Source organism: Pseudophryne corroboree, chromosome 11 (genome assembly GCF_028390025.1).
Source record: "Pseudophryne corroboree isolate aPseCor3 chromosome 11, aPseCor3.hap2, whole genome shotgun sequence".
Lineage (NCBI taxonomy): Eukaryota > Metazoa > Chordata > Amphibia > Anura > Myobatrachidae > Pseudophryne > Pseudophryne corroboree.
In genome coordinates this window covers 219805923-219833634 of record NC_086454.1, presented here as the reverse complement: position 1 = coordinate 219833634, position 27712 = coordinate 219805923, and the positions used below count along the sequence as shown (strand labels likewise).

Sequence of the window (27712 nt, the reverse complement as noted above, 5' to 3'; positions counted from 1 at the left end):
AGATAGATAGATAGATAGACAGACAGATAAGACAGACAGACAGACAGACAGACAGATAGAATAGAATAGATGATACTTACCATCTCTCCGGCAGTCAGGCTCCTCGGTGCTGGCAGCTCAGGGTGGCAGGGGAGAAGGAAGAGGAGGGAGGGGGAGGAGGAGCCACAGCAGCGCACTGTAATTGACAGCGGGGCCACTGCAGCAGTCCCTCTCCTTCCGCATTGGCTGGCCGCCGCCGCTGTGGATGCTGGCATGAGGGCACACCTGGCACACACGTAGTTATGGCACTGTTAAATATAAACAATATATATCAATAGCGTAAATGGGTTAAAAACAAAATTGCAGAAAGTAATGACTAAGGGTTCTTGGTTGTCATTTCTTTTATTTTGTTATTTCTATGTCAATATTTAGACCCCATGGTGTCAGAGTGCCCAATTCATATATAATTTTTGTTTCTTCTCTGGAGAGGATGTTATCCATATTGCCTCCCTTCCATGGTCTTGTTACTTTTTTTTTATACCAACATATTGTAGAAGGCTTGGGTCCCAAATGTGTTCTTCCTTAATGTGTATGGGTACACTGTGATTGTCTCGCTGAATCTTAATATTGCACAGGTGCTCCTGTATCCGTATGTGTAGTTTTCTTTAAGTTTTTCCTACATATTGTAGTTCACATGGACACCAGAGCATTTAGATCCCCCCCCCCCCCCCCCCCCCCCTGCTGTATGACTGTCAATTTGTTCTTTAATGAAGAAATTCTTCTTATTCGTGAAAGAGATGTTCTCTTATTTTGGCCCTCATTCCGAGTTGATCGCTCGCTGGCTAGTTTTAATAATAAATAATAATAATTTTATTTATATAGCTCTCTTTCTCCAACAGGACTCAAGGCGCTTTACAGACATCAAAAACAATACACATGATACAGAGGATTTGAGTAATACAACAATAGACAAGCAACACAGACATAAAAGAAAACCTTAAGCCCACAGAAAGCATAACGCAGGATTGGTGCAGGCATTTTGGGTAATAACTTCCAAGGGTTGTGTATTCCACCCTCACAAGGTACCAGGTGCGGCAGCCATCTTGGGCGCTCAGCGTAGGATTACCCAGGGTGGAATAGTCCACCCCTAGAAGTGATGACACTTTTAGTTTTAGCAGCCATGCAAATGCTATGCCGCCACCCAATGGGGAGTGTATTTTAGCTTAGCAGAAGTGCGAACGCATGTGCAGCCTAGCTCTGCAAAAACAGTTTGTGCAGTTTCTGAGTAGCTCTGAACCTACTCAGTGCTTGCAATCACTTGAGCCTAGTCATGTCCGGATTTTACGTCATACACCCGCCTAGTGAACTCCAAGCCACGCCTGCGTTTTTTCAGACACTCCTGTGTTTTTGCAAACACTACCTGAAAACGGTCAGTTGACACCCAGAAATGCCCCCTTCCTGTAAATCTTCTTGCGGCCGTCAGTGCAACTGAAAACTTCACTAGAACCTGTGAACAACCACAATGGGCTTTATTCCTGTACGTCGTGCGTGCGCATTGCAGTGCATACGCATGCGCAGAAATGCCGATTTTTAGCCTGATCACTGCGCTGTGAACAACGGCAGCTAGCTATCAACTCGGAATGACCCCCATTGTCTTTGTTGATTTTTGTCTCATCTTCTTGCATGCTGTGCAAAAACCTTACCTTAAGAAACCATAATTCCTTTGTCATGGTTCTGTTCTGTGTGTACTGTGGTGGCTCCTTACCAGTGATGTTTTGATTGTTGGTGCTCTTCTATATATCATTTGTTGATATTAAGGGAGAATATCATTTAGGTCTTCATCTGTAGAATGTGCCAGTGCTTCTTTATGATCTTCTCCAGTAGTTTGTACTGTGTCAAGTATTCTGAAATAAATTGAATGTCTTTTGGGTTTTCCATGGTTTTATATCTATATTTGCATAGCTCGTTTCTCTGTATGTTCCATGTTTTTTATTTTTCCCTTTGGAGATCTTCTAGATCATAATTCTTTTCCTTGAAGTTCTCCATCATACTGTTTGCTTCGAAGTACACTGATCTTGAGCAGTTCCTTCTTATTAGAGGACTGAACCCCTCCCAGACTTCACACTCCGAGCCCAGATCCGAGTCCAGCTTGGGACTTCCCGCCAGACTCGGAAACCAGAATGAGGAAAAATGTCATCATCCTGCTGTTGGATTCTCGCAGGTTTTGAATTCTATATAAACAGCTGTGCATCATCGCCATTTTCACTCTGGACTTGGAGAGTAAGGGAGACAGACCTCTGTCTCTCTCTGTGGGTGGTGGCGTCAGCTGGAGTCAGTGTGTGCTCTGTAGGGGTGCTGTTCCTGTCACTGTGGTGTCCCTATGCTGTTATCGGTGCTGTCCTGGCTATCACTGGTGTTTCATGTGCTGTTAGGGGTGCTGCAACTGTACATGGGTGTTTCTGTCCTGGCTGTCACTGTGTTGTGCAAAAGGGCTGAGGCACTGTCCTCCTGTATGTAGTAAAAATACAGGGGTGCTGGCTGTAAACATTCTGCATACACTGCTGTAAAAATTCTGAGGTAGAGTGAAAATAAATGAACACTAGCCCTTTCTTGTATGCTGTAAAAATTCTGGGGTTCTGCTGTGAAAATAAATGTACACTGGCCCTGTCTTGTATGCTGTAAAAATTCTGGGGTGCAGTGAAAATAAATATAGACTGGTCCTGTCTTGTATGCTGTAAAAATTCTGGGGTGCTGCTGTGAAAATAAATGTACACTAGCCCTGTCTTGTATACTGTACAAATTCTGGGGTGCAGTAGAAATTAATGTACACTAGATCTGTCTTGTATGCTGTAAAAATTCTGGGGTGCTGCTGTGAAAATAAATGTACACCGGTCCTGTTTGCTGTAAAAATACAGGGGTGCTGCTATTAAAATAAAAGTACATTGGTCCTGTATGCTGTAAAAATGCAGGAGTGCTGCTGTTGTTATTATTATTATTATCCTTTATTTATATGGCACCACAAGGGTTCCACAGCGCCCAATTACAGAGTACATAAACAAATAATCAAACAGGAAAACAGCAACTTACAGTTGACGACAATATAGGACAAGTACAGGGTAAATAAACATAGCTACATCAGCAGATGACACTGGAATAAGTATCAGGTGGCAGAAGACTGATGGATTTGGTGCAGCTGAAGATTATTAAAGTAAGAAAAGGGTAAGCACATGAGGGAAGAGGGCCCTGCTCGTGAGAGCTTACATTCTAAAGGGGAGGGGTAGACAGACAGGGGTGAGACAGATGGGGTACATAGAGAGCGTGAAACAGAGGTTTAGGATGAGATTTAGGATGTTAAAATAAAAGTACACTGATCCTGTATACTGTATAAAATATAGGGGTGTGGCTGTTAAAATAAAAATACACTGGTTCTGTATGCTATAAAAATACAGGGGTGCTGCTGTTAAAATAAATGTACACTGGTCCTGTATGCTGTAAAAGTATAGGGGTGCTGCTGTTAAAATAAAAGTACACTGGTCCTGTATGTTGTAAAAATGACAGGGGTACTGCTGTAAAAATAAAAGTTAACTGGCCCTGTATGCTGTAAACATACGGGAATGCTGCTGTTAAAAAAGTAACTTGGCCTGTATGCTGTAAAAATACATGGGTGCTGCTGTTAAAATAAAAGTACACTGGTCCTGTATGCTGTACAAATGTACAAATACAGGGGTGCTGCTGTTAATATAAAAGTACACTGATCCTGTATGCTGTGATAATACAGGAGTGCTGCTGTTAAAATAAAAGTACACTGGTCCTGTATGCTGTAAAAAATACAGGGGTGCTGCTGCTAAAATAAAAGTAAACTTGCCCTGTATGCTGTAAAATACAGGGGTGCAGAGAAAATAAATGTACACTGGCCTTGTTTTGTATGCTGTAAAATTACAGGGGTGTTGTGAAAATACAGGAGTGCTAGCACTGTCCGCGGTTGCGATGTCTAGGCCTGACCTTCACAACACTCTATGGGAAAAGAAGGCTCCTACCACCATTTGCACACCCTCTACAAGTGCTGGGAGGAGCACCGCCAGTCCAGTAGCTGATATTGAGATTGACGATGTCACTGTAAAAGTACACCAGGATGAGGAGGATATGGGTATAGCTGGCACTCAGGAGGAAGTTCACGATGAGGATTCTGATGGGGATGTGGTTTGCTTGAATAAGGCTCCAGTGGAGACAGTTGTTGTCCATGGGATGAAAAAGCCCATTGTCATGCCTGGGCAAAATATAAAAAAAGAGCCACCTCTTCGGTGTGGAATTAGTTCTCTACAAATCTGGACAACAGGTGTCAAGCCATCTGTTGTCTTTGTAAATGCATAATAAAATGGGGTAAGGACATTAACCACCAAGAAACATCCTCCCTTATACGTCACCTGCAGCGCATTCATCATAAGTCATTGGTCATTGTCAAGTTCAGAAACTATGGGTAACAGCGTAAGCAGTCCACTGACAACTAAATTATGTGGTTTGTTTGAATATTATTTCTCTGTGGGGATGTAAACACTGAACGGGGGGGGGGGAGGATGAGGACGATATCTTGCCACTGTAGAGCCAGTTTGTGTCAGGAGAGATTGATTGCTTCTTTTTTGGTGGGGGCCCAAACAAAACAATAATTTCAGCCATGGTCGTGTGGCAGACCCTGTAGCTAACATGATTGGTTTGTTAAAGTGTATATGTCCTGTTTATACAAAATAAGGGTAGGTGGGAGAGACCAAAGACAATTCCATGTTGCACATCTTTTCTTTGCCACTTCCTTTCAGGGGTGCTGCCCCTCTGCCCTATCAGTCCAGGGGTGATGCCCCACTGCTGTTAAAGTCCAGGGGTGCTGTTGCCTGTCTACTGTGCTGTGTAATTCTCTAGGGGTGCTGCCTATGCTGTATAAATCCAAGTGTGCTGCCGTATAATTCCAGGGGTGCTGCTGTACTTGATACTTGGTTTAAATTAAAACCTAGAGCAGATATGAAACATGCTTCAACATCACAAACAGATTTGTGAAAACATAGCCGCAAAGGTGGAAATGGAAATTGCAATGGAAAGTGTTTTCCAATGAGACCACATTTGTGGACAAAGTCAGTCAATCTCAGAAGAGACAAAATCATAATCCAGCGCAACTGTCGGAGAGGTAAAAGAGAGATTTTCTGCCAGAGCAATAGAGAGAGGTTCTTCTCAATTATTTCTAGAGATGAGCGGGTTCGGTTCTCAGAGAACCGAACCGTACCGAACTTTACCATTCGAGTCCGTTTCCGAGCCAGGCTGGGGTTTTCCCGCCTGACTCGGAACCCCGAACGAGGCAAAAAGTAATCATCCCGCTGTCGAAATCTCGCGGGATTTGGATTCCATATAAGGAGCTGCGCGTCCCCGCCATTTTCACTCAGGCATTGGAGAGTGTACAGAGAGAACATGTCTCCGTTCCCTCAGTGTCCTCAGTGTCCGTGGCTTGTAATGAATCTGTCCAGTCACAGTGCTTGTGTCCTCTGCTAACATATGTCCAGTGCTGTCCAGTGGTGATGTGTTGTGCTGCATCAGTTTAGTGGTGGTGTGTTGTGCTGCATCAGTCACAGTAGTGGTGTGTTGGGCAGCCATATGTCCAGTGCTGCCCAGTGGTGCTGTGTTGTGCTGCATCAGTTCAGTGGTGGTGTGTTGAACTACATCAGTCACAGTGGTGATGTCCTTTGCTGCCATATGTCCTGTGTTGTCCTGCATCAGACGAGTGGTAGTGTCCTGGGCATCAGTCAGTCCAGTGACCATTCACAGTGGTGGTGTCATCTGCTGCCATATGCCCAGTGCTGCTGTATAATTATCTGTGTTGTCCTGCATCAGACCAGTGCTAGTGTCCTGTTCATCAGTCAATCCAGTGACCATTCACAGTGGTGGTGGTGGTGGTGGTGTCCTCTGCTGCCATATGACCAGTGCAGCTGTATAATAAGTCCCTGACAGTGTTGCTGTGGTGTCCTGCATCAGACCAGTGGTAGTGTCCTGGCCATCAGTCATTCCAGTGACCAGGCAGTCACAGTGGTATACGCTGCTGCTATATGTACACTGCTACAGTATTATAATAATAATAATAATAATAATAATAAAAACAACAAGTGCCTTACAGTGTTGCTGTGTTGTGCTGCATCAGACCAGTGCTAGTACCCTGGCCATCAGTCATTCCAGTGACCAGGCAGTCACAGTGGTATACGCTGCTGTTATATGTCCACTGCTACAGTATTATATTAATAATAATAATAATAATAATAACAAGTCCCTCACAGTGTTGCTGTGTTGTGCTGCATCAGACCAGTGTCCTGGCCATCAGCCATTCCTGTGCTGCATATTGTGTTGTATAACTCCAGAAACATAATGGAGAACAAAAATTTGGAAGATAAAATAGGGAAAGATCAAAAACCACTTACTCCTAGTGCTGAAGCTGCTGCCACTAGCCATGACATAGACGATGAAATGCCATCAACGTCATCTGTCAAGGCCAATGCCCAATGTGATAGTAGAGGGCATGTAAAATACAAAAAGCAAATGTTCAGTAAAAAGACCCCAAAAAAAGAAATTTAAATGGTCTTAGGGGAAACGTAAACTTGCCAATATGCCATTTACGACACAGAGTGGCAAGGAACGGCTGAGGCCCTGGCCTATGTTCATGAATAGTGGTTCAGCTACACATGACGATGGAAGCCCTCATCCTCCCGCTAGAAAAAACAAAAGAGTTAAGCTGGAAAAAGCACAGAAAAGAACTGTGCGTTCTGAGATGGTATCACAAATCCCCAAGGAGAGTCCAAGTGTGTCAGCGGTTGCGATGCCTGACCTTCCCAACACTGGATGGGAAGAGGTGGCTCCTTCCACCATTTGCACATCCCGGGCAAGTGCTGGAAGGAGCACCCACAGTCCAGTTCCGGATATTGAAATTGAAAATGTCACCAGGATATGGGTGTTGCTGGCGCTGAGGAGGAAGTTGACGATGAGGATTCTGATGGTAATGTGGTTTGTTTAAGTCGGGCACTGGGGGAGACATCTGTTGTCCATGGGATGAAGAAGCCTATTGTGATGCCTGGGCAAACTACCAAAACAGTCACCTCTGCGGTGTGGAATTATTTCTCCACAAATCCAGACAACAGGTGTCAAGCCGTGTGTTGCCTCTGTCAATCTGTAATAAGTAGGGGTAAGGATGTTAACCATCTAGGAACATCCTCCCTTATACGTCATCTACAGTGCATTCATCATAAGTCATTGTCAAGTTGTGAAACTTTGGGTAAAAGCGTAAGCAGTCTACTGACACCTAAATCCCTTCTTCCTCCTGTACCCAAGCTCCTGCAAGCCACACCACCAACTTCCTCAACGTCAACTTCCTCCTCAGTCAGGAACGTCAGTATTGCTGCAGGCCATGTCACTGTCAAGACTGAGGAGTCCCCTCCTAACTGGGATTCCTCCAGGGGATCCTTGAATGGTATGCCTGTTGTTGTTGTTGCTGCTGCTGCTGCTGTTGTTGCTGCTGGGAGTCGATCGTCATCCCAGAGGGGAAGTCGGAACACCACTTGTGCTACTTCCAGTAAGCAATTGACTGTCCAACAGCCCTTTGTGAGGAAGGTGAAATATTACAGCAGTCATCATGTTGCAAAGCGGATAACTGAGGCCTTGACACTTATGTTGGTGTTAGACGTGTGTCCGGTATCCGCCATTAGTTCAGTGGGACTTAGAGAATTGATGGAGATAGTGTGTCCCTGGTATCAAATCCCATCTAGGTTCCACTTCTCTAGGCAGGCGATACCGAGATTGTACAAAGACGTCAGAAAAAAAGTCACCAATGTCCTACAAAATGTGGTTGTATCCAGTGTCAACTTAACCACGGACATGTGTACAAGTGGAACAGGGCAGACTAAGGTATCATGTATCACAGCTTACCATAAGAGGCACACAGCTGACAACCTCTTACGTAAACTAAGGGACATCATCGCACAATGGCTTAACCAAATTGGACTCCCCTGGGGATTTGTGATATCGGACAACACTACCAATATTGTGCGTGCATTACATCTGGGCAAATTCAAGCACGTCCCATATTTTGCACATACAATTAATTTGGTGGTGCAGATTTTCTTTTTAAATGACAGGGGCGTACAGGAGATGCTGTCGGTGGCCCGAAAAATTGGGGGGCCACTTTTGCAATTCTGCCACCGCGTGCCGAAGACTGGAGCAACAGCAAACACTCCTGAACCTGCCCTGCCATCAACTGAAGCAAGAGGTGGTAACGAGGAAGAATTCAACACTCTATATGCTTCAGAGAATGGAGAAGCAGCAAAAGGCCATTAAAGCCTATACATCCACCTACGATATAGGCAAAGGAAGGGGAATGCACCTGACTCAAGCGCAGGGGAGAATGATTTCTGTCTTGTGCAAGGTTCTCCAACCCTTTAAACTTGCCACACGTGAAGTCAGTTCAGACACTGCCAGCTTGAGTCAGGTCATTACCCTCATCAGGCTTTTGCAGAAGCAGCTGGAGAAATTGAAGGAGGAGCTAATACGGAGCGATTCCGCAAAGAATGTGGGACTTGTGGATGAGCCCTTCATTCGCTTTGCCAGGATTTAAGGGTGGTCAATCTGTTTAAATCAGAGCACTACATTTTGGCCACCATGCTCGATCCTAGGTTTAAAGCCTACGTTGTATCTCTCTTTACAGCAGACACGTGTCTGCAGAGGTGCAAAGAGCTACTGGTGAGTAAATTGTTAATTCAAGCAGAACATGACCCATCAACAGCTCCTCCTTCAATTTCTCCCGCCACAGGGGCTCAAGGAAAAGGATAAGATTACCAAGCTCACCCGCTGGCGGTGATTCAGGGCAGTCAGGAGTAAAAGCTGACATCTGGTCGGACTGAAGGACCTGCCAATGATTACTGACATGTCTACTGTCACTGCATATGATTCTGTCATCATTGAAAGAATGGTGGAGAATTATATGAGTAACAGCATCCACGTAAGCATGTCAGACAGACTGTATGTATACTGGCAGGAAAAAAAGGCAATTTGGATGCCCTTGTACAAACTGGTATTATTCTACATAAGTTGCCATCCCCCCCCCCCCCCTCCTACAGTGTGTACTACGAAAGAGTGTTTAGTACAGCCGGTAACCTTGTCAGCGATCGGTGTAGGAGGTTACTTCCACAAAATGTGGAGAAGATGATGTTCATCAAAATGAATGATAAATTCCTCCAGGAAGACCTTTACCAGCAATTGCCTCCAGACAGTACCGAGGGACCTGTGATGGTGGATTCCAGTGGGGACGAATTAATACTTTGTGAGGATGTACACAGTGAAGGGGTGAGGAATCGGAGGATGAGGTCGACATCTTGCCTCTGTAGAGCCAGTTGTGCAAGGAGAGATTGATTGCTTCTTTTTTTGGTGGGGGCCCGAACAAACCAGTCATTTCAGTCACAGTTGTGTGGCAGACCCTGTCGCTGAAATGGTTGGTTTGTTAAAGTGTGCATGTCCTGTTTATACAACATAAGGGTGGGTGGGAGGGCCCAAGGACAATTCCATCTTGCACCTTTCTTATCCTCATGTGCTGTTTGGGGACTATTTTTTTTAAAGTGCCATCCTGTCTGACACTGGTACTGCCATTTAATTCCAGTGATTTGGACGTATAATTGCAGTGATTTTGCCATTTAATTCCAGTGATTTGGACGTATAATTCCAGTGATTTTGCCATTTAATTCCAGTGATTTAGACGTATAATTTCAGTGATTTTGCCATTTAATTCCAGTGATTTGGACGTATAATTCCAGTGATTTGGACGTATAATTCCAATGATTTTTGCCATTTAATTCCAGTGATTTGGATGTATAATTCCAGTGATTTTGCCCTTTAATTCCAGTGATTTGGACGTATAATTCCAGTGATTTTGCCATTTAATTCCAGTGATTTGGATGTATAATTCCAGTGATTTTGCCATTTAATTCCAGTGATTTGGACGTATAATTTCAGTGATTTTGTCATTTAATTCCAGTGATGTGGAACGCACTCCCCCGCTCCATTAGACTCTCCCCAACCTTGCAAAGCTTCAAACGGGCTCTAAAAACCCACCTATTCATCAAAGCGTACCCTTCTAATGCATAACCCAGAGCTGAAGCCGCGCCTCCACCCCCTGCCTCATGCCGTGAACATCTCAGCTTTGCTTGCATACTGCCATCAGGCTACCTCCCGCTTGCCTGCACCTCTTGTCATCTGTCTGTCGCCCCTCCCCAATAGATTGTTAGCTTTTCAGAGCAGGGCCCTCTTTCCTCTTGTTATCTAAGCCCTCGTCTCAACACATTTCACTCACAGCTCTCCCCTACTCAACGACCATTTTTATCCTGCTAGTAAAGGTTCATCTCCATCTATGATCACCAGCCTCTAGTAGTACGATGAACACTCCCTCAATACTTACATCTTAGCTGTACTATGTCTTGAGAATGTGTGGTGCTCTGTTACCTGTACTCTATTTCTGTTATTTATTTACTGTAATGCAATGTTTTGTCCCCTGTACTGTCCTTTGTACGGCGCTGCGAAACACATGTGGCGCCTTATAAATAAAATTTAATAATAATAATAATAATAATTTGGACGTATAATTCCAATGATTTTTGCCATTTAAGGCCCTCATTCCGAGTTGTTCGCTCGGTAAAAATCTTCGCATCGCAGCGATTTTCCGGCTTAGTGCGCATGCGCAATGTCCGCACTGCGACTGCGCCAAGTAAATTTGCTATGAAGTTAGGATTTTTACTCACGGCTTTTTCTTCGCTCAGGCGATCGTAGTGTGATTGACAGGAAATGGGTGTTTCTGGGCGGAAACAGGCCGTTTTATGGGCGTGTTGGAAAAAACGCTACCGTTTCCGGAAAAAACGCAGGAGTGGCCGGAGAAACGGAGGAGTGTCTGGGCGAACGCTGGGTGTGTTTGTGACGTCAAACCAGGAACGACAAGCACTGAACTGATCGCAGATGCCGAGTAAGTCTGAAGCTACTCAGAAACTGCTACGAGGTGTGTAATCGCAATATTGCGAATACATCGTTCGCAATTTTAAGATGCTAAGATTCACTCCCAGTAGGCGGCGGCTTAGCGTGAGCAACTCTGCTAAAATCGCCTTGCGAGCGAACAACTCGGAATGAGGGCCTAATACCAGTGATTTGGACGTATAATTCCAGTGATTTTGCCATTTAATTCCAGTGATTTTGCCATTTAATTCCAGTGATTTGGACGTATAATTCCAATGATTTTTGCCATTTAATACCAGTGATTTGGACGTATAATTCCAGTGATTTTGCCATTTAATTCCAGTGATTTGGACGTATAATTTCAGTGATTTTGTCATTTAATTCCAGCGATATGGACGTATAATTCCAATGATTTTTGCAAATTAATTCCAGTGATTTGGATGTATAATCTCAGTGATTTTGCCATTTAATTCCAGTGATTTGGACGTATAATTCCAGTGATTTTGCCATTTAATTCCAGTGATTTGGACATATAATTCCAGTGATTTTGCAAGTTAATTCCAGTGATTTGGACGTGAAATTCCAGTGATTTGGACGTATAATTCCAGTGATTTTGCCATTTAATTCCAGTTATTTGGATGTAGAATTCCATTGATTTTGCCATTTCATTCCAATGATTTGGATGTATAATTCCAGTGATTTTGCCATTTCAGTCCAGTGATTTGGACGTATAATTCCAGTGATTTTGCTACTTAATTCCAGTGATTTGGACGTATAATCCCAGTGATTTGGACGTATAATTCCAGTGATTTTTGCCATTTAATTCCAGTGATTTGGACGTATAATGCCAGTGATTTGGATGTATAATTCCAGTGATTTTTGCCATTTAATTCCAGTGATTTGGACATATAATTCCAGTGATTTTGCTATTTAATTCCATTGATTTTGCCATTTAATTCCAATGATTTGGATGTATAATTCCAGTGATTTTGCCATTTAATTCCAGTGATTTGGATGTATAATTCCAGTGATTTGGATGTATAATTCCAGTGGGAATTGTTTGTGTCGCTTGGCTTAGTCATACAGCTACCTCATTGCACCTCTTTGACATCTTTGCATGAGGTGCTGTTTGGGGGCTAGTTTTTGAAAAGTGCCATACTGTCTGACACTGCCGTATAAGTCCTGAGGTACTGCTGTATTAGTTTTGTGGTACTTACGTATAAGTCCAACAATTGCAGAATTTAAAAAAAAAATGACAGGGTCGTGCTGGAGATGCTGTCAGTGGACCAAACAACTGACATTCAGCCACTGCGTGATACTACTATATGAGCCAGGTGGTTGTGTCACTTAGCTTAGTCATACAGCAGCCTTGGTGCACCTTTTTTTCTTCTTTGCATCATGTGCTGTTTGGGTCTAGTTTTTGAATAGTGCCATCTTGTCTGCCACTGCAGTGCTACTCCTAGATGGGCCAGGTGTTTGTGCCACACACTTATGTCGCTTAGCTTAGTCATACAGCCTCCTCGGGGGAACTTTTAGGCCTAAAATCAATATTGTGAGGTGTGAGGTGTTCAGAATAGACTGGAAATGAGTGGAAATGAATATTATTGAGGTTAATAATACCGTAGGCACAAAATTACCTTCAGATTCTGTGTTTTCATGTTTTTTCAAAAGTCATCCAAATCCAAAACCAAAACCCGAAAGGGTGATTTTGGCAAAACCAAGCCAAAACCAAAACATGAAATTGGAATTAGAACCAAAACCAAAACACAAAACACGAAAAGTGCCAGCCGCACATCTAATTTCATGTTAGAGACTCACTCAAATGAATGGCTCCAATTAGTCAACCTTAATTTTGATTAATTATTACTGTTCCACATTTTGGGATTAGTTATTTACAAGATGCGAATTTTTTGTACAGGGTTCTTTTCCCAAGGGATGCGTAGGGTTATTGCAAGACCTTGCGGTGTTAGAAGAACAGAGTTTCAGTGATCTTGCATTGCATCAGATTTCCATTGCACTGCAGCACTAGATGGAGCTCCTGTGAGGCACAAACAGTTAATGAATAAGGCCTAGTATGGATTCTCATGGTGGCTTGCAGCCAGGAAGATGTCTGGCTTGCCAGGCTGAAGAATGCTGTAGGCACAGAGGTTAGCATTGCTTCCTCCCGCAGTCCTACTAATACTATGAAATGATTTTCGACTGTAGAGTGGTAAGTTCCACTAAGGCAGGGGCTCAATAAAAACAATTCACTGCACAGTCCTGCTTAGTACTGTACCAAACCCACCCGAACTCAACTTGCTTCATCCGGGTCAACTGTGGGGCTCAGTAGGGGCTGCAAAAACATCTAAGGGGCTGCTTTATTTAAAAATTAAAATGAAAAAAAACAAGACACACAGGTATGGTCACATGCGTGTAACTGGGACACACAGGTATGCTCACATGCATTTAACTGGGAGCTGTGAAAAACAAAAATAAGGCATCTGCCACAAAATCTGTAAATAAAAGTGCAATAAAAAAATGGAAAAAAGTAACCCATGAGATTTTTACAAAATAAGTCTCCAGAATCTATGGAGGGGAACATATCCAATCTTGATTCTGTGGTATACACTAGTTTATTTGCATCCCAGCATTACATCCGAGATTATCTTAATCCCTGGAAATGGAGAAGGGGGTACAAATTCGGAAGCTTTGGCCGATAGTTTTTCAGTTTGTCCTGTAATGTGATAATTATATATTTGCTTGGTTGAAGTTCTTTCCATTCCACACCAATATAGGAGTGGAGATGAAAGCCTGTGTGTTGTTCCTAATTGTGTGTGCCTCTCTAATTTTTAATCACCTTCTTGACACTGTCCTCTTCCTCTTGCCTCTCCTCATAATGTGAAAAGTCATCAAATATGGAGGTGGTATATTTGTAGCTAGCTACAAGTCGGAGAACTTGGCAAGCTTTTTCCAGGGGGACCACCGGTAGCCAAAATGATGGGTTTGTTAAACTGTGCATGTCCTGTTTAAACAATATAAGGGTGGGTGGGAGAGCTCAAGGACAATTCCATCTTGCGACTCTTTTTTTTCCTTTGCATTAAGTGCTCTTTGGGGCCTAGTTTTTAAAACTTCCATCTTGTCTGCCACTGCAGTGCCACTCCTAGATGGGCCAGGTGTTTGTGACGCACACTTGTGTCGCTTAGCTTAGTCGTCCAGCTACCTCAGTGCAACCTTTTGGCCTAAAAACAATATTGTGAGGTGTGAGGTATTCAGAATAGACAGGAAATGAGTGGAAATGAATGTTATTGAGGTTAATAATACCGCAGGATCAAAAGTACCCACAAAATTTTGTGATTTTAGCTTTTTTTTTTTTCAAAAAACATCCAGATCCAAAACCAAAACCCAAAAGGGTGGTTTTGGCAAAACCAACCCAGATCCAAAACATGAGCGGAGATCCATATCCAAAACCAAAACACAAAGGTGGTCATTCCGAGTTGATCGCAGCCAGGAACTTTTAGCTGCTGCTGCGATCAACGGTCCACGCCTATGGGGGAGTGTATTTTAGCTAGCAGCGCTGCGATCACTTGTACAGCCCTGCTAAGCTAAAATACAGCCGCCCATCCACGCCTCCTTCCTGTCAATCTTCTTAGCGGTCACCACTGCGACCGCTTTCTTTTGGAAGCCATGATGTAACCCGGCAACCGCTGTCGCCGGGCAATGTCGCGCACATGCGCAGCGACCGCTGCACATGCGCATTCCGCACCCGTTCGCACCGCAGCGAAAAAACGCTGCGTGCGAATGGGTCGGAATGACCCCCAAAACCTGAAAAGTGTCCATCTGAGTTGTCCCCCCGGGATGTTTTTAATCCAGTTCTTGTGGAGATTGCTGGTTGCATTAAGATAGCTATTGCAGTCTGTGCATTTGATATAGGTTCTGGTTTCTGTTTTACTGTTGCTGGTTATAATAGTCAGTTCTGGAAAGTTGATTGATTCTTTGCTAATGTTTCATGTAAATTCCAAGTTTATTGTGTTGTTGTTCAGTTGTACTAGTAATTAGCCTCATTACCATACCTGAGTCAAGGGGGGTACACTCGGAGAGATCCGTGTTTAAAATCTAGGCAATCTGACTAGATTGCTTAGATTTTAAGCACGGATCTGCCGTGTGTATGCCCCCCAGCGATAGCGATGTGCGGGTCTGTCGCCAGTGCTAGATTGAGCCTGCATGCAGGCTCAATCTAGCGGGTCGCTCAGCGCTGTGTGAAGTGAACGGCCCCCCGTAGTTGCCCCCCGCTAGCTCAGCAGATCGCGCTGTTCTGAGCAGGGGGAGAGATGTGTGCTGAGCGGTCTGTGTTAAGATCGCTCAGCACACATCTCTCCCATCAATACCCCCCTTCACACCACATAAGCCTGGAATGCGCTGATTGTTTTTCTTTTTTACATAAAGATACCTTGATGTGTGTTCTATCCACATTACTGTGTGAGTTTTGGGTATGCCTAATGCTTCAATTTACCGTTACTCTTCAAAACATCTTGATCTGCATTCCTTATTGCGAATGGGTCTAAGAAATAAGGGAATTGACCACCCCATAAGATACCTTGATACAATTTTATATGCTTATTTTAGTGTAAGTGGGGTACGCTGAATTACCCTTTGATAAATCCATAGTCATTGTTCTTACTAATTTCCTAAAAAGACTTTATTACACATCGGTTCTTCTATTTTATTACTATATATCACATGAGCCTATGAAGTCTTTCTAAACACCTGGAGAAAACAGTAACAAGTGGAGCACCTCCTACTTTATACAAAAGGAAAGTATTGTATTGAGAATAATAATTTTTTTCCAAATATTTACTATATATGTACAGCATCCGTGGACACAGATCGGAGTCATACCTGTATTTTTCTTGAGAATTAATGTTATTGAAGTTAATAATACTGTAGGAACAGGCTCACAATACATAATTTTAGTTGTTTTTATCAATTTAAAAAAAAATAATACAGATTCAAAACCAAAACATGTGAGGGTGGTTTTGTAAAACCAAAACCAAAACACTTAGATGAATACAAAACCAAGACAGCACACATCTCTTATAGAAACCTTTCTTTATTAAGGCTTTTTCTACAGTATATTATTGCCGTCTACACTTCCCTAACACTAATGCAAACCCTCCAATGAAGATATATACACGTACTGTATCTATTTTACATTGATATCAAATTCCTATCAAATAATACAATGCTTTATAAATATTACTATTAATTTTTCAGTCAGTTTTTTTTTCCAATAATGTTTATCAGGTTTCATGCAACACTATACGCATTAAGAAGAATACACCAACATTGTTTCTAAAAAGTAAAAACTAACAGTGGTCAAATGATGTCGTGAATAACAAACAAACGAACTAATAATAATAATAATAATAATAATAATAATAATAATATTCAATTTAGCTTTTTATATTTGTGTGTTTGTTTTCAGAAAAAGAATAGAGGATTGGTAATGGTGAATTTTCATTCAGATTTTGTTGCATGCAAAAAGACAGCAAACATATCTACATTAGCAGGTCTGTATTTCATTATTTTTATTTTCCATGCCTTCTCATAAGACAGAATTATCATGTAAAACTTTAGGAAATCCAGAATGTGCGATAATACACTTTTGCTACATGGATATTCAGCATTCTCAGGTGGATATTTTCATAACTATAAGAAAGTAAGTAAATTGTAGCAATCATACTGGAGACAGGGGATGGGAGAGAGAAGGGGGGAGTGCTGGGTCTCTCTCTTGCCTAAAGCACTAAAGTGGATAGCTACAGCTCTGAGAAGCCACAAGGAACAGTACTGTGTTGAATGTCAGTCACTGAGGCCTACAAGCCCTGGCAATTAGATATCTTTGACAGCTTGAGATGGCATCTTAAAGAGCAGAGCGGCATACCTCCCAAATTTTGACGAAGGTGAAGAGGGACTTGCTGTGCCGAAGGCATGACCGTGGCAGAAAAAAGGGTCGTGGACTCAGAAGGAGTAGCCGTGGCCTCGGGTGGAGGGGCGTGGCAACCCCCTTTTTTGTCATTTTGGGGGCATGCCCAGTGCTCCCTGAGCATCTGAATAGCCCCCAGCTAAACCACCCCACACTGATAGATGCTGTGTGCATGCGCACGGCATCTATTCAGTGATAACTGGCTGCTTTGCAGAGCAGCGGTGATTACTGGCTGTCCCAGTCTGCCTCCCCCACTGCAGGGGACACAGCGACCCGTGAGAGGGACAGCGGGACAGTGTCCAATTAGCGGGACTGTCCTGCTGTATTCGGGACAGTTGGGAGGTAAGGAGTGGGCTGCAGGGATCTCAGTCTGCTGATGGCAGCACTGGCAAGAGCTGGTGAATGGGAAAAGAAAGAAGAGTCAGTGCTTGGCAAGAGAGGAGCGCGGAGTAGTGCAGGAGGTAACAAGCAATCCGTGTGTACAAACAGCTCCAGGTAGCCATAAGAGGCAGCTCCTCTACAAAAGAGATTGTGAAAGTAGTGAGAGCCAACAAGAGGGGCTGAGCAGGAACAGTTCCTGCTGGTTTGTCCAGTGTAAGGGGTTCAGGGAGAAGCAGGAACTGCACTGTGCCTGGCAGTATCCTGGGAGTGGGAGAGAAATAGATGCTCCCTGTTCAATCAATGAATGTAGTGTAAATACATGTACTGTTCCTTTTATAGATGTCATTTAAAAAAAATACTGCCTTATTCCTGCATAAAGTACCTAGCCCAGCTCACACATGCAAAGCATTAAATTTATCACCCTTGTCCAGTGTTGCCATTGCAGCAATTTATGTTTTTTTGAAAGTCAACTCCTACAGTGTCACACGCAGGGGTGTTTCTGAGCAGTGGCATCACAAGGGGTGTGCCTTTACTGTAGAGCTTGGCCTTGCACTGCTTATTCTTTGCGCCCACTCTCTCCTGATATGCAGTGCACTTTATTTTACTCAAATTATATTGTATTGTATTATACTTTTTTTTTTCTACCCAGGTTGTATTAGAAAATAAATGTTGGTCTCTGATATTCTTGTATACAGATTTTCTTATTGCTATTATATATTGTTTGCAGTTCTTATTATTACACCAAGAATATATATTCTGTGGTTGTTGAACTGATGGTATGACGCCATGTGTCATTAATGAGTACTCTATACGGTTATTGCTTACTTGCACACTTGTTATCTGTATCTGATACTTATTTTTGAATAAAAATGTTACTCTATTAAAAATAAAACATGTCGGGGTGTGTGGCCTGACTGTGAACAGGGTCAGATGTGTTGTTCCGTGACTCCTGCATTAAATCTCTACATCCGCTCACCTGAGCTATCTATTGGGGGTCACGACAGTCTCTTGCCGCCCCTGGTGCCCTGCTGCAGCTGTCCGGTGTGCTCTGCAGAGCCGGCGGTCACTCTAAGTGCTCGTGCGGGTTGCGGCCTACGCCGGGTGAAAAGCAGGGGCCTTGATTTCCACGGGGACCGGACCGGAAGTCTTCAGCGGCTGTTCCTTAAACCGATCAGCGCTTCTCCCGCCTGGCGTCTTGCGCTCCCCGCCTGGTGTCCACGGGCTGAATCCGACCTACAGCTGAGGGACCGCGGGACTCGGGCGCTCACCCTGCTGGTTTGCGTCCCGGTCTCTATCGCCGGAAGTCAGGGGCTGCAGCGATCACAGTGTCCAGGTGGCGGGACCCGGGGCATGGACACCGCCACAATTACCTGCGGCCAACGGAGTCCCCTGGTCAGCGGGGGTCTGGAACGCCTGCAGCTACCTGGTGCCTGTTCTCAAGTGCGGAAAGCACTGCCCTCTCTCTGCTGCTCCAGAATCACTGGCGGCGGACATTTTACCTTCAAATCTCACTCATAACCCGTCCGGCTGGACCTGCTCCCCGCTTCTCCTATAGCGCTGGGTCCCGCTCCGACGGCATAGCTCCCAGTTCTGCGGGGAACGCGGGGCTCTACTCTGCCATCCCTGCCTGTGGCCTATGTGGATAGCGCTGAGTGGTGAGGGGCTGCTGCATCATTGGAGCAGGGTGTCTCTCAGCTCAGCCTGCCCCTGTTACTTGGTGATCATTGACAGTCTGGCTGTCCCCTTTACTTTAACAGGGCATTACAATTGTTTCCTGAAGTGCTCAACTTATTTTAATGTGCTTTGTGTGATTGCGGGCTGCAGTGGTGTGTACTCTCATTGCCCACATTTTAGGAGGATCCTTTATGGTGCAGTGATAGCCACTGGGCCCTCTGCGGCACCGGCTCTACTGATGTCGACCTGACAACGTTACGCATTCTGCCTGGTACCTATCCGTGGACTCCTGTGTGGTTTTTTTTTATGCAACTGTGTTTCCATTGCTGTTCTGCCCTTCATTTATATACCAAATATGTCTCAGAGGAATAAGAAATCTCAACAACCCTCCGTTAATTTTTTCGGGAATAAACCCAAAGGTTCCCAAATGTCACAAGCTGCATCCCCTTCCTCACCCTGCACATCCAATGAGGGCATTGACCCCAAAATCCAAGCAATGATGGCGGGCCTTTTGGAAGGAGTGCAGTCTGCTTTAAAACAAGAACTGTCTAAAGCGGTATCTGACTTTAAATCTGAAATAGCGTCTCTTGGCTCTAGAACGGATGATCTAGAAACCAAAACTGATGATCTCTGTCGCTCTCAACACCGCTTGGACAAAGAGCTATCTAGACTCCACAACGGAATTGAAACTCTCAAGGAAAAGCAAGAAGACCAGGAAAATCGCTCCCATCGAAATAATCTACGAATTCGTCACATCTCAGAATCGGTTCAAAGCTCTTCACTGCCCTCATTTCTGAAGGACCTATTTCAACACCTTGTGCCTGATCTCACCAATGAGGACTGTCTATGTGATAGGGTGCACATGGCACTTCGGTCCAAACCGTCCTCTCAACCACCCAGGGATGTGATAGTCCGCCTTCATTACTTCCGCTCTAAGGAAAAGATTATGTCGTCAATTAGAGATTCTCCCGTGACCACTTTTCAAGACATGCCCCTACAAATTTTCCAAGATTTAGCCCCTTCCATGATACAAAAACGCAAGGACCTTCAACCAGTCACTAGGTTTCTGTGCAATCGTCAAATTCGATATAGATGGGGTTTCCCCTTCATGCTCCAAATATTTTTGAATAACTCTGTCCACATTGTCAAAACCCTTACCCAAGGTCAAGAGCTTCTGGAAAAGTTTGATCTCCTTCCTGCTCCGACTTCCATTGCTCCCCCTGCTGCCTCTACTTCGGACTCGCAGCGCTCCAAACCTCCTTCGCCTGATTGGTCTAAGGTACCACATCGTCGGATTGCAGACGGGGACCCACTTGATCCTAGTAGGTCTCCCACAGCTTTTCCATACCTGGGATTTCTCACCTCCTTCTGCCCTTCGTGGGTTTTGAGAAGATCCGTCTACTCTATTGTTTTTGGGTTTTTATTTCAGAGACGATTATTTACTTATTGTAATATTTGGTCACTGCTCTGAATTTTGCTGGTTACTGGTTACACTATGTTCATATTTACTTCCCTTTGCTCTCCACCCCCTTTTTCCTCCTTACATCTCCTCCCCCTCCACCACCGCCTTCACCCCCCCCCCCCCCCCCTTTTCTCTCTCTCTCTCTTCCTCATCCCCCTTCCCTTTTTACTATACATTTCACACAGGTATATTGTCCCACTTTTTGGGACTTGTTTTAAATATTTTGGCTAATGCCAAGGTTTTGTTTAGGGCCCAGGCAGCCCTTGCCATGTTATTCAGTTCCTTCACTACCCCATGCTCACTTTATTGATTGTACTTATTTTTATGTTATGTGTTTCACTGGCGGACCCTAATTGGGGCCCATTTCTCAAGGTTTTTTTGCCCTCGCGGGCACTCTTTGTATTTTTCCTCTTTTTCACTCTTCTTTCTCTGCTACTACTTTCTTCTCTTTGGTTGGACCGCCCGGTACGTTGCATACTCTCCAGGGTCATTTCATATCATGCATATATTGTCCTTTTCTCTGTTTCCTTATGTCCCTTATATTGTTATCTGTAAATGTAAATGGGCTCAACAGCCCTAAGAAACGCACAGTTGTCCTGGGCGCCTGCAGGAGGGAGAGGGCTGATATTGTGTTCTTCCAGGAGACGCACTTCACTGGTTCCTATTCCCGGCTTCAAGGTAGGCAGTTTTCTCAGACCTTCTTTGCATCGGTTGATTGCAAGAAACGTGGTGTTGCTATATTAATTCACCGCAACATTCCGTTTGTTCACATTAAAACTGTGGTGGATCCAAAGGGACGCTACTTAATGGTAATGGGTACGCTTTGTTCTGAAATTTTTACACTGATTTCGGTATATGCTCCCAATCAAGACCAACCCCAATTCTTTGTTCCGTCACATAGACAGGGCGGCGCAGGGACATAAAATTCTAGGTGGGGACTTTAACACTATTATTGACCCTCAGTTGGATAGCTCTAACCCCCCCCCCCCCACCCCGCCCCTATCACCCATACATGCATCCCTCGGGCCTCCCGTACTCTTATTGCCTCTCTTAAGCACTATGGCCTTTGTGATTCCTTACGCCTCAAATATCCACAGACTAGGGACTACAACCATTATTTAGCCCCGCACCAACATTACTCGAGGATCGACATGATTCATGTTTCCTCTTCCATCTCTTCACTGATTGAAGATGCTGGTATTACGCCTTTTACCTGGACTGATCATGCAGGGACATATATTTTAATTGATGTCTATAAATCCCCTCGTAGAACTCGTAAATGGCATCTGGATGATTCTCTCCTGCAACACCCCTCGGTGTTGCGTGATATTAAAATAGCAATGTCCCAATACTTTGATGAAAATGTATCTCTTGAAATTTCCCCCAGTATACTCTGGGAGGCTCATAATGCCAATATTAGGGGTTTCATCATGGAAAAAACCTCTGCTATTAGGAAAAAAGCTACACAGGATATTTTGTCTCTCGAGGCACAGATTTCTGTATTGACTACCCAACACAAGACATCTCCCTGCCCCTCCCTACTGTCTCAAATTGAATGTTTAAAAGGGCAATTGAATACACTTTTGTCTCACCGCGCCGCACTTGTTTTGCAGATGCTCCGCCAACGCTTTTATGACAAAACTAATAAAACCGATTCAATGTTGGCAAACAAGCTCAGACGGAAACAAGCTAAGGGTATGGTGGACAAACTCTATTCTCATAAACTGAACTCCCTCACGATCCAGAGGAAATAGTTGAGGAATTTAGATCTTTTTATAGCTCCCTTTATAATCTCCCCGCCCATTCTGCGGTGTCTTCTTCAAGGCTTAGGGAGGTGCATTCATACCTGTCATCTACTCCCTTGCCGTGTATATCGGAATCCCAGTTATTAACTCTCAATGAGTCTATCTCGGTGGAGGAGACTATGGCCGTCATACAATCAATGAGGTCCTCTGTCGCCCCGGGCCCTGATGGATTTTCAGCCCAATATTATAAAGTATTTTCAAAAGAGTTAGCACCACATCTCACCTCTCTTTTTAACGACATTCTTGACGGTGCGTCTTTCGCCCCTGCCACAACATTGGCTGACATAGTGGTAATTCCAAAACCCGATAGAGATCCTACTCAATGCCTCAACTATAGACCTATCTCATTATTAAATGTGGACCTGAAAATATATGCCAAAATTCTAGCCTCTCGTCTGACTTTGCTCCTACCTGGTTAAATCCACCCTGACCAAGTCGGTTTCATTCCGGGACGCCAGGCCTCTGACAACACCAGGAGAGCCATAGACCATATTAACTCTATTCATAGACAGAAACTCCCTTCTCTTATCCTAGCCCTAGATGCTGAAAAAGCATTCAATCGCATATCGTGGCCTTTTATTTTTGAAGTCCTCCGTAAAATGGGATTCTCTGGTAAATTCTATGATGGAATTTCAGCACTCTACTGCTCCCCGACTGCAAGGGTATCTGTTAACACTGTTACCTCCACTACTTTCGGAATCACCAATGGCACCAGACAAGGTTGCACTCTTTCGCCCTTGATATTTGCCCTAGTTATGGAGCCCTTGGCGGCACGGATTCGCTGTAATACTCACATATCGGGTGTGTCAACAGGTCACTGAACACAAAATAGCATTGTATGCGGATGATGTCCTGATCTCTCTTTCTGACCCCACCCGATCTCTACAACCTCTCCTCTCCGAGATAGAGTTATACTCCCAATACTCGGGTTATAAAATCAACACTAATAAAACTGAAGTACTGGATTTTTATATCCCTGCTTCATCTAAACATGCTCTGGAAGCTTCATTCCCCTTAACATGGCATAAACAGAAAATTAAGTACCTAGGCATTTATTTAACTCACCGACACCATCAATTATTTCAAGCCAACTATCCCCGTATTTTGGACCACATTAAATCAGACCTTCACTTGTGGTCTGGGTATTTTATTTCTTGGATAGGTAGAATAAACTCCTTAAAGATGAACGTACTTCCCCGGCTATTATATTTATTCCAAACCTTACCAATATATATTCCTCCTTATGTCTTAAAATTTTTGCAATTCCAATCTTCCCAATATATATGGGCTTATAAACGTCCCCGGATTAAACTGAAATTGCTTCAGCGTCCCTCCCAAGGTGGCGGGCTTGGTATTTCCGATTTTCGGAAATACTATTACGCTGCGCAGCTATCGCAATGTGTGCAGTGGTGCGCTTCTGATGTGGGGAAGGTCTGGGTTAACATTGAGGCTGAGGAGCCGGGCTTATCAACGCTCTCCTCCCTCCTGTGGCTCCCCAGGACTCGCCAACCTCAGACTGTGTCCTCTCATCCTATAGTTTCTCGCTCATTAGCTATCTGGGATTTTACTAACAGGCGGTTTAAATTGTCTGTGGGCCCATCTCCCCTTATCCCACTATTTCATAATCCTGACTTCCCCCCGGCATGTGTAAGTCATCTTTCAATCTCTGGAAGGCAGGGAACATTCTGTATTTAAATGATATTGCTGTCAATGACACCTTCCCTCAATTTTCGGATATTCAGGAACATGTAGCAATCTCTGCTGGGATTTTTTCCGGTTTTTACAAATACGCCACTTCCATTCCAAGATTAAGTCCATATTAACAAGAAGGCCTTTGTCCTCCTTCGAATCTATTTGCTGGGGGCAATCTTCAACCAGAGGACTAATCTCTAAGATATATACATTGTTTATTGAAGATGAGTCCCCTGCGCGGGATTCCCATGAGTTGGCATGGGAGAGGGATCTGGGATCCAACTTAGATTCTGAGGAATGGTCGGAAATATGGGATAATGCTGCTTCCAGCTCCATATGCGTTAAAATTAAAGAAAACACTTATAAGCTTCTATACCGGTGGTACTATGTACCTTCCAGGTTGAAAACCATGTTTCCGGACATCTCAGATAGGTGTTGGAGAGGTTGCTCAGAAGAAGGCACCTTCTTACAAATATGGTGGGCCTGTCCTCAGATCTCTGCAATATGGAAATAGGTCATCGCCCTCCTCTCATACCTATTCTGGGTTCCCATCCCTTCCGACCCCAGATTTTTTCTACTTCCTCTTAACCTCCCCACCCTCTCCAAGCACCAAAATAAACTACTGCGACATATCTCTGCCGCCATGACGTCAGATAGCTATAGATTGGAAAAAACCTATTCCATCACCCATGCAGTCAATTCTGTCACGGATTTGGTATGTTCATAAAATGGAATATATGACCAGTATACTTAACCATTCTTCTAATTCATTTGATAAAGTCTGGGGCCCCTGGCTGACCACTCAGAATGCCCCATCTCCGTTTCGTAGCTGATTTTTCTTACCTGGTTTCACTGCTATAACCTCTATCCACGGTCCTTCCCAAGTGTTCTACTCCTTTCTCTTTCCTACGACTCTTCTTTCCTATCCATTCTCCACTTTCAATTCTCTTTTACTTCTTTTTGTTAGTGACTTTGAGAAGGCACACACTGCTCTCTTTCCTTCTTGCAAAATGGGGTCACATTTATGGTATGTTATTGTATGTTTATAGCAAATACATCAACATTAGCCTACATTTCAATGTTCCCCTGCTTTTGTTATTTATACGATGTATGTTTTTTGTGATCTGCCTAATAAAAAGTTCTTTTAGAAAAAAAAAATGTCACCTGTACCACTACTGCTGTGTCTATTCTGCATAGTCATATACCAACCCTTTCACCTGTTGTCACTCATTTTTGCGTATAGGCTGCAAATGTGTATACAATGGAGAATGATTTTCTGGTGGGAATCTCTTTTCATTTCTGGACGGCAGCTTCACTTGCTAACATTAGCAGTTCCATAGCAAAGACAATCGCAAAATGCATTTGCATACAAACGTGAATTAGGCCAAATGTTTCAATGTGATTTCAACACAGTACTGTGTATTCAATATGTTTGTGTAATTTTGTCATGAAATGGTTAATATTTTATTTAAATACATGTCTTGGTTGAAACAATATCTTCTGCCATGACAACACCACCATTATTTTTAACTAGTGAAGTGGTTTTTAAAAAGTATCCATTGACGTATGGAAAGGTTACTGCAACAGATTTAGATACAATAAATCATTATTTTGTATAAGAATATGTTATATTAGGTATTTCAAATTAGTGCCTAAATATTAAGTGGTTTATGTATAAAGCAATAGGTTGTAAAACCCGGCTCTTCTGATAGTGTTTATGCCTGAAAATTAAAAGGTCAATGATGCTACTAGCAAAACACAGTTACAGATGGAACCACGCTAATCGTGGCTCCGTCTGTGTCTGGCGCCCATCGCAGCGTCTGGGGCGCTTGCATGCCCGTGACGTGCACGCGCCCCATTCACTACAATGGGAGCATCTCTGTGCACTCTCGTAGTGGGGCGAGGCACCGGGAGTGCATATCTGTGATGGAGCAGCACTAGATGCGGCTCCATCTGTAAATTATTTTCCTTTTTAATTACAGGCATAAACTCAATCAGAAACCCTGGATTTTACAACCCAACGCTTTACAAATAAACCCCAAGAACCAACGTTAGAATTTTGTGAGTCCAACCCTCCTTCTTATGCATACATTGAATATTGGGGCCAGACTTCTCCAGAGAAATGAACAGTAATACAGAGTTTGGCTCTGAGAGCTAACAAAATAGATCAATTCAATCTCTTGTGTCTCCCAAGATACACAGGGGCAGATGTATTAAGCTTGGAGAAGTGATAAAGCAGAAATAACTGGAAGTTATTTCAACCAGTCATTTAAAAATGACCATTAGGATTGGTTGGTGTGTTATCACCTTTCACTTATCACTTCTTTATCACTTCTCCAGGCTTAATGCACGTGCCACACAATTCTCTGTTTGGACAGTATGGCAGCTATGTCCTAAACAGCATGCAGGAAATCATTGAATGTTCCTTTGTATGGAAGCCTTGTACATTTGGCAGTGGGCCATAGAAAGAAATATTAATTCTAAAAGTAATACGCATGCTGGGAAATATTAATTAACATACAATATCCAATAAGGAATTCAAGGTAGCCAAAAGTATAGGAAAGGCTAAAACTATGAAGGAACCAATGTATTTTTTCAGACACATGGTTTTGTTTCAACCCAGAAGAGTACCAAATTATTCAGATATACATTACTGTAGTTCTTTTAAGTTCTATTATGCAGTGAATCTAAAGTAATGCTGTGATATATGAATCATTATTTTAATATTAAATACAACAGGATTTCTTCCATTTTTATGTATTTCATGTAATAAATCCATGCATGTATTTTATATGTAATACACAGCTGGAAACCTTTTTTTGTTTACATTTTATGTAATTGAAAATGAGGGTCTGCCTTGATTATAAGATTGAGTGTTGCGGCTTATAGCTTTTATTTAATGCTGATCATTACAGGCTGCCTTGTAAGAGTAATACCTGTAGAAGGTATACCCCCAGCTTTATCCGATAAGCAAGTAGTTTCTGTATTTAACCAAGTGTATGGAATCTTGATCACCCTAAGGAACTTATTTCTAGGGTCACTTTTAATTTTTTCCATTCATTTAGTGTTACCATAGTGACAATAATACTATATTGTATCATTTTCTTCTCATTTACATTTATCATGAAAACTACAACAAGGATAAAAGAATATGAAAGATTTTGAACTATATAGACTTTTTACAGCTTTATTAGAAGTGGAAAAAGGTTATAAATTAGAGTATCACTGGTGCCATATATACTGTGGTATTTTCTGCAGTCATCTGGTTTCAGTGTTTTTCTATTACATAACAATGTAATGTGCTTGGTAACCTTTTGGCTGATAACATTTCACTTTTGTATACTGTACATTAATACCGCTTTCACATCCATCTCTATACTGGATCGCACCCAGGAATTGTACATGGGTCCTTCCCAGGTGCGACCCAGTTGAGACCCCTTTCAGACTGGTTGCACCAACCCAGCAAATTTCCGGGTTGGTGACATCAGTGGTGACATGTGCAGAGGTGGCGCCTGGAAATCAGATCATCTCCAAGCACCACCTGTCCTTCTAACTTTACCTATACTGTGAACAGGTCCCGGTCGCATCGACCTGGCAACCCGTTCACGCTGCACCTGACCCAGTAATAACCCTGCTTTATTCCTGGGTTGAAATACCAGGTTTAGTGACTTGGGAATTCGTAACTTAACCCTTTCACAACGTCAAATTGACCCCCGTCGACCCGACAATTTACTGGGTTATTTGTGCAGT

General features: G+C 43.3%; 1 protein-coding gene across 5 annotated transcripts in view; it reads left to right on the top strand.

The window, feature by feature from the left end:
* Positions 1-27712, top strand: part of LOC134969348 (dipeptidase 2-like) — a 649658-nt gene that overhangs the window by 519069 nt on the left and 102877 nt on the right. For all 5 annotated transcript variants that reach the window (XM_063945260.1, XM_063945264.1, XM_063945263.1 and 2 more), the window contains one exon: positions 16451-16535. In XM_063945260.1, coding sequence (XP_063801330.1) covers positions 16451-16535 — 85 coding nt within the window. The remainder of the gene's footprint in view (positions 1-16450; positions 16536-27712) is intronic.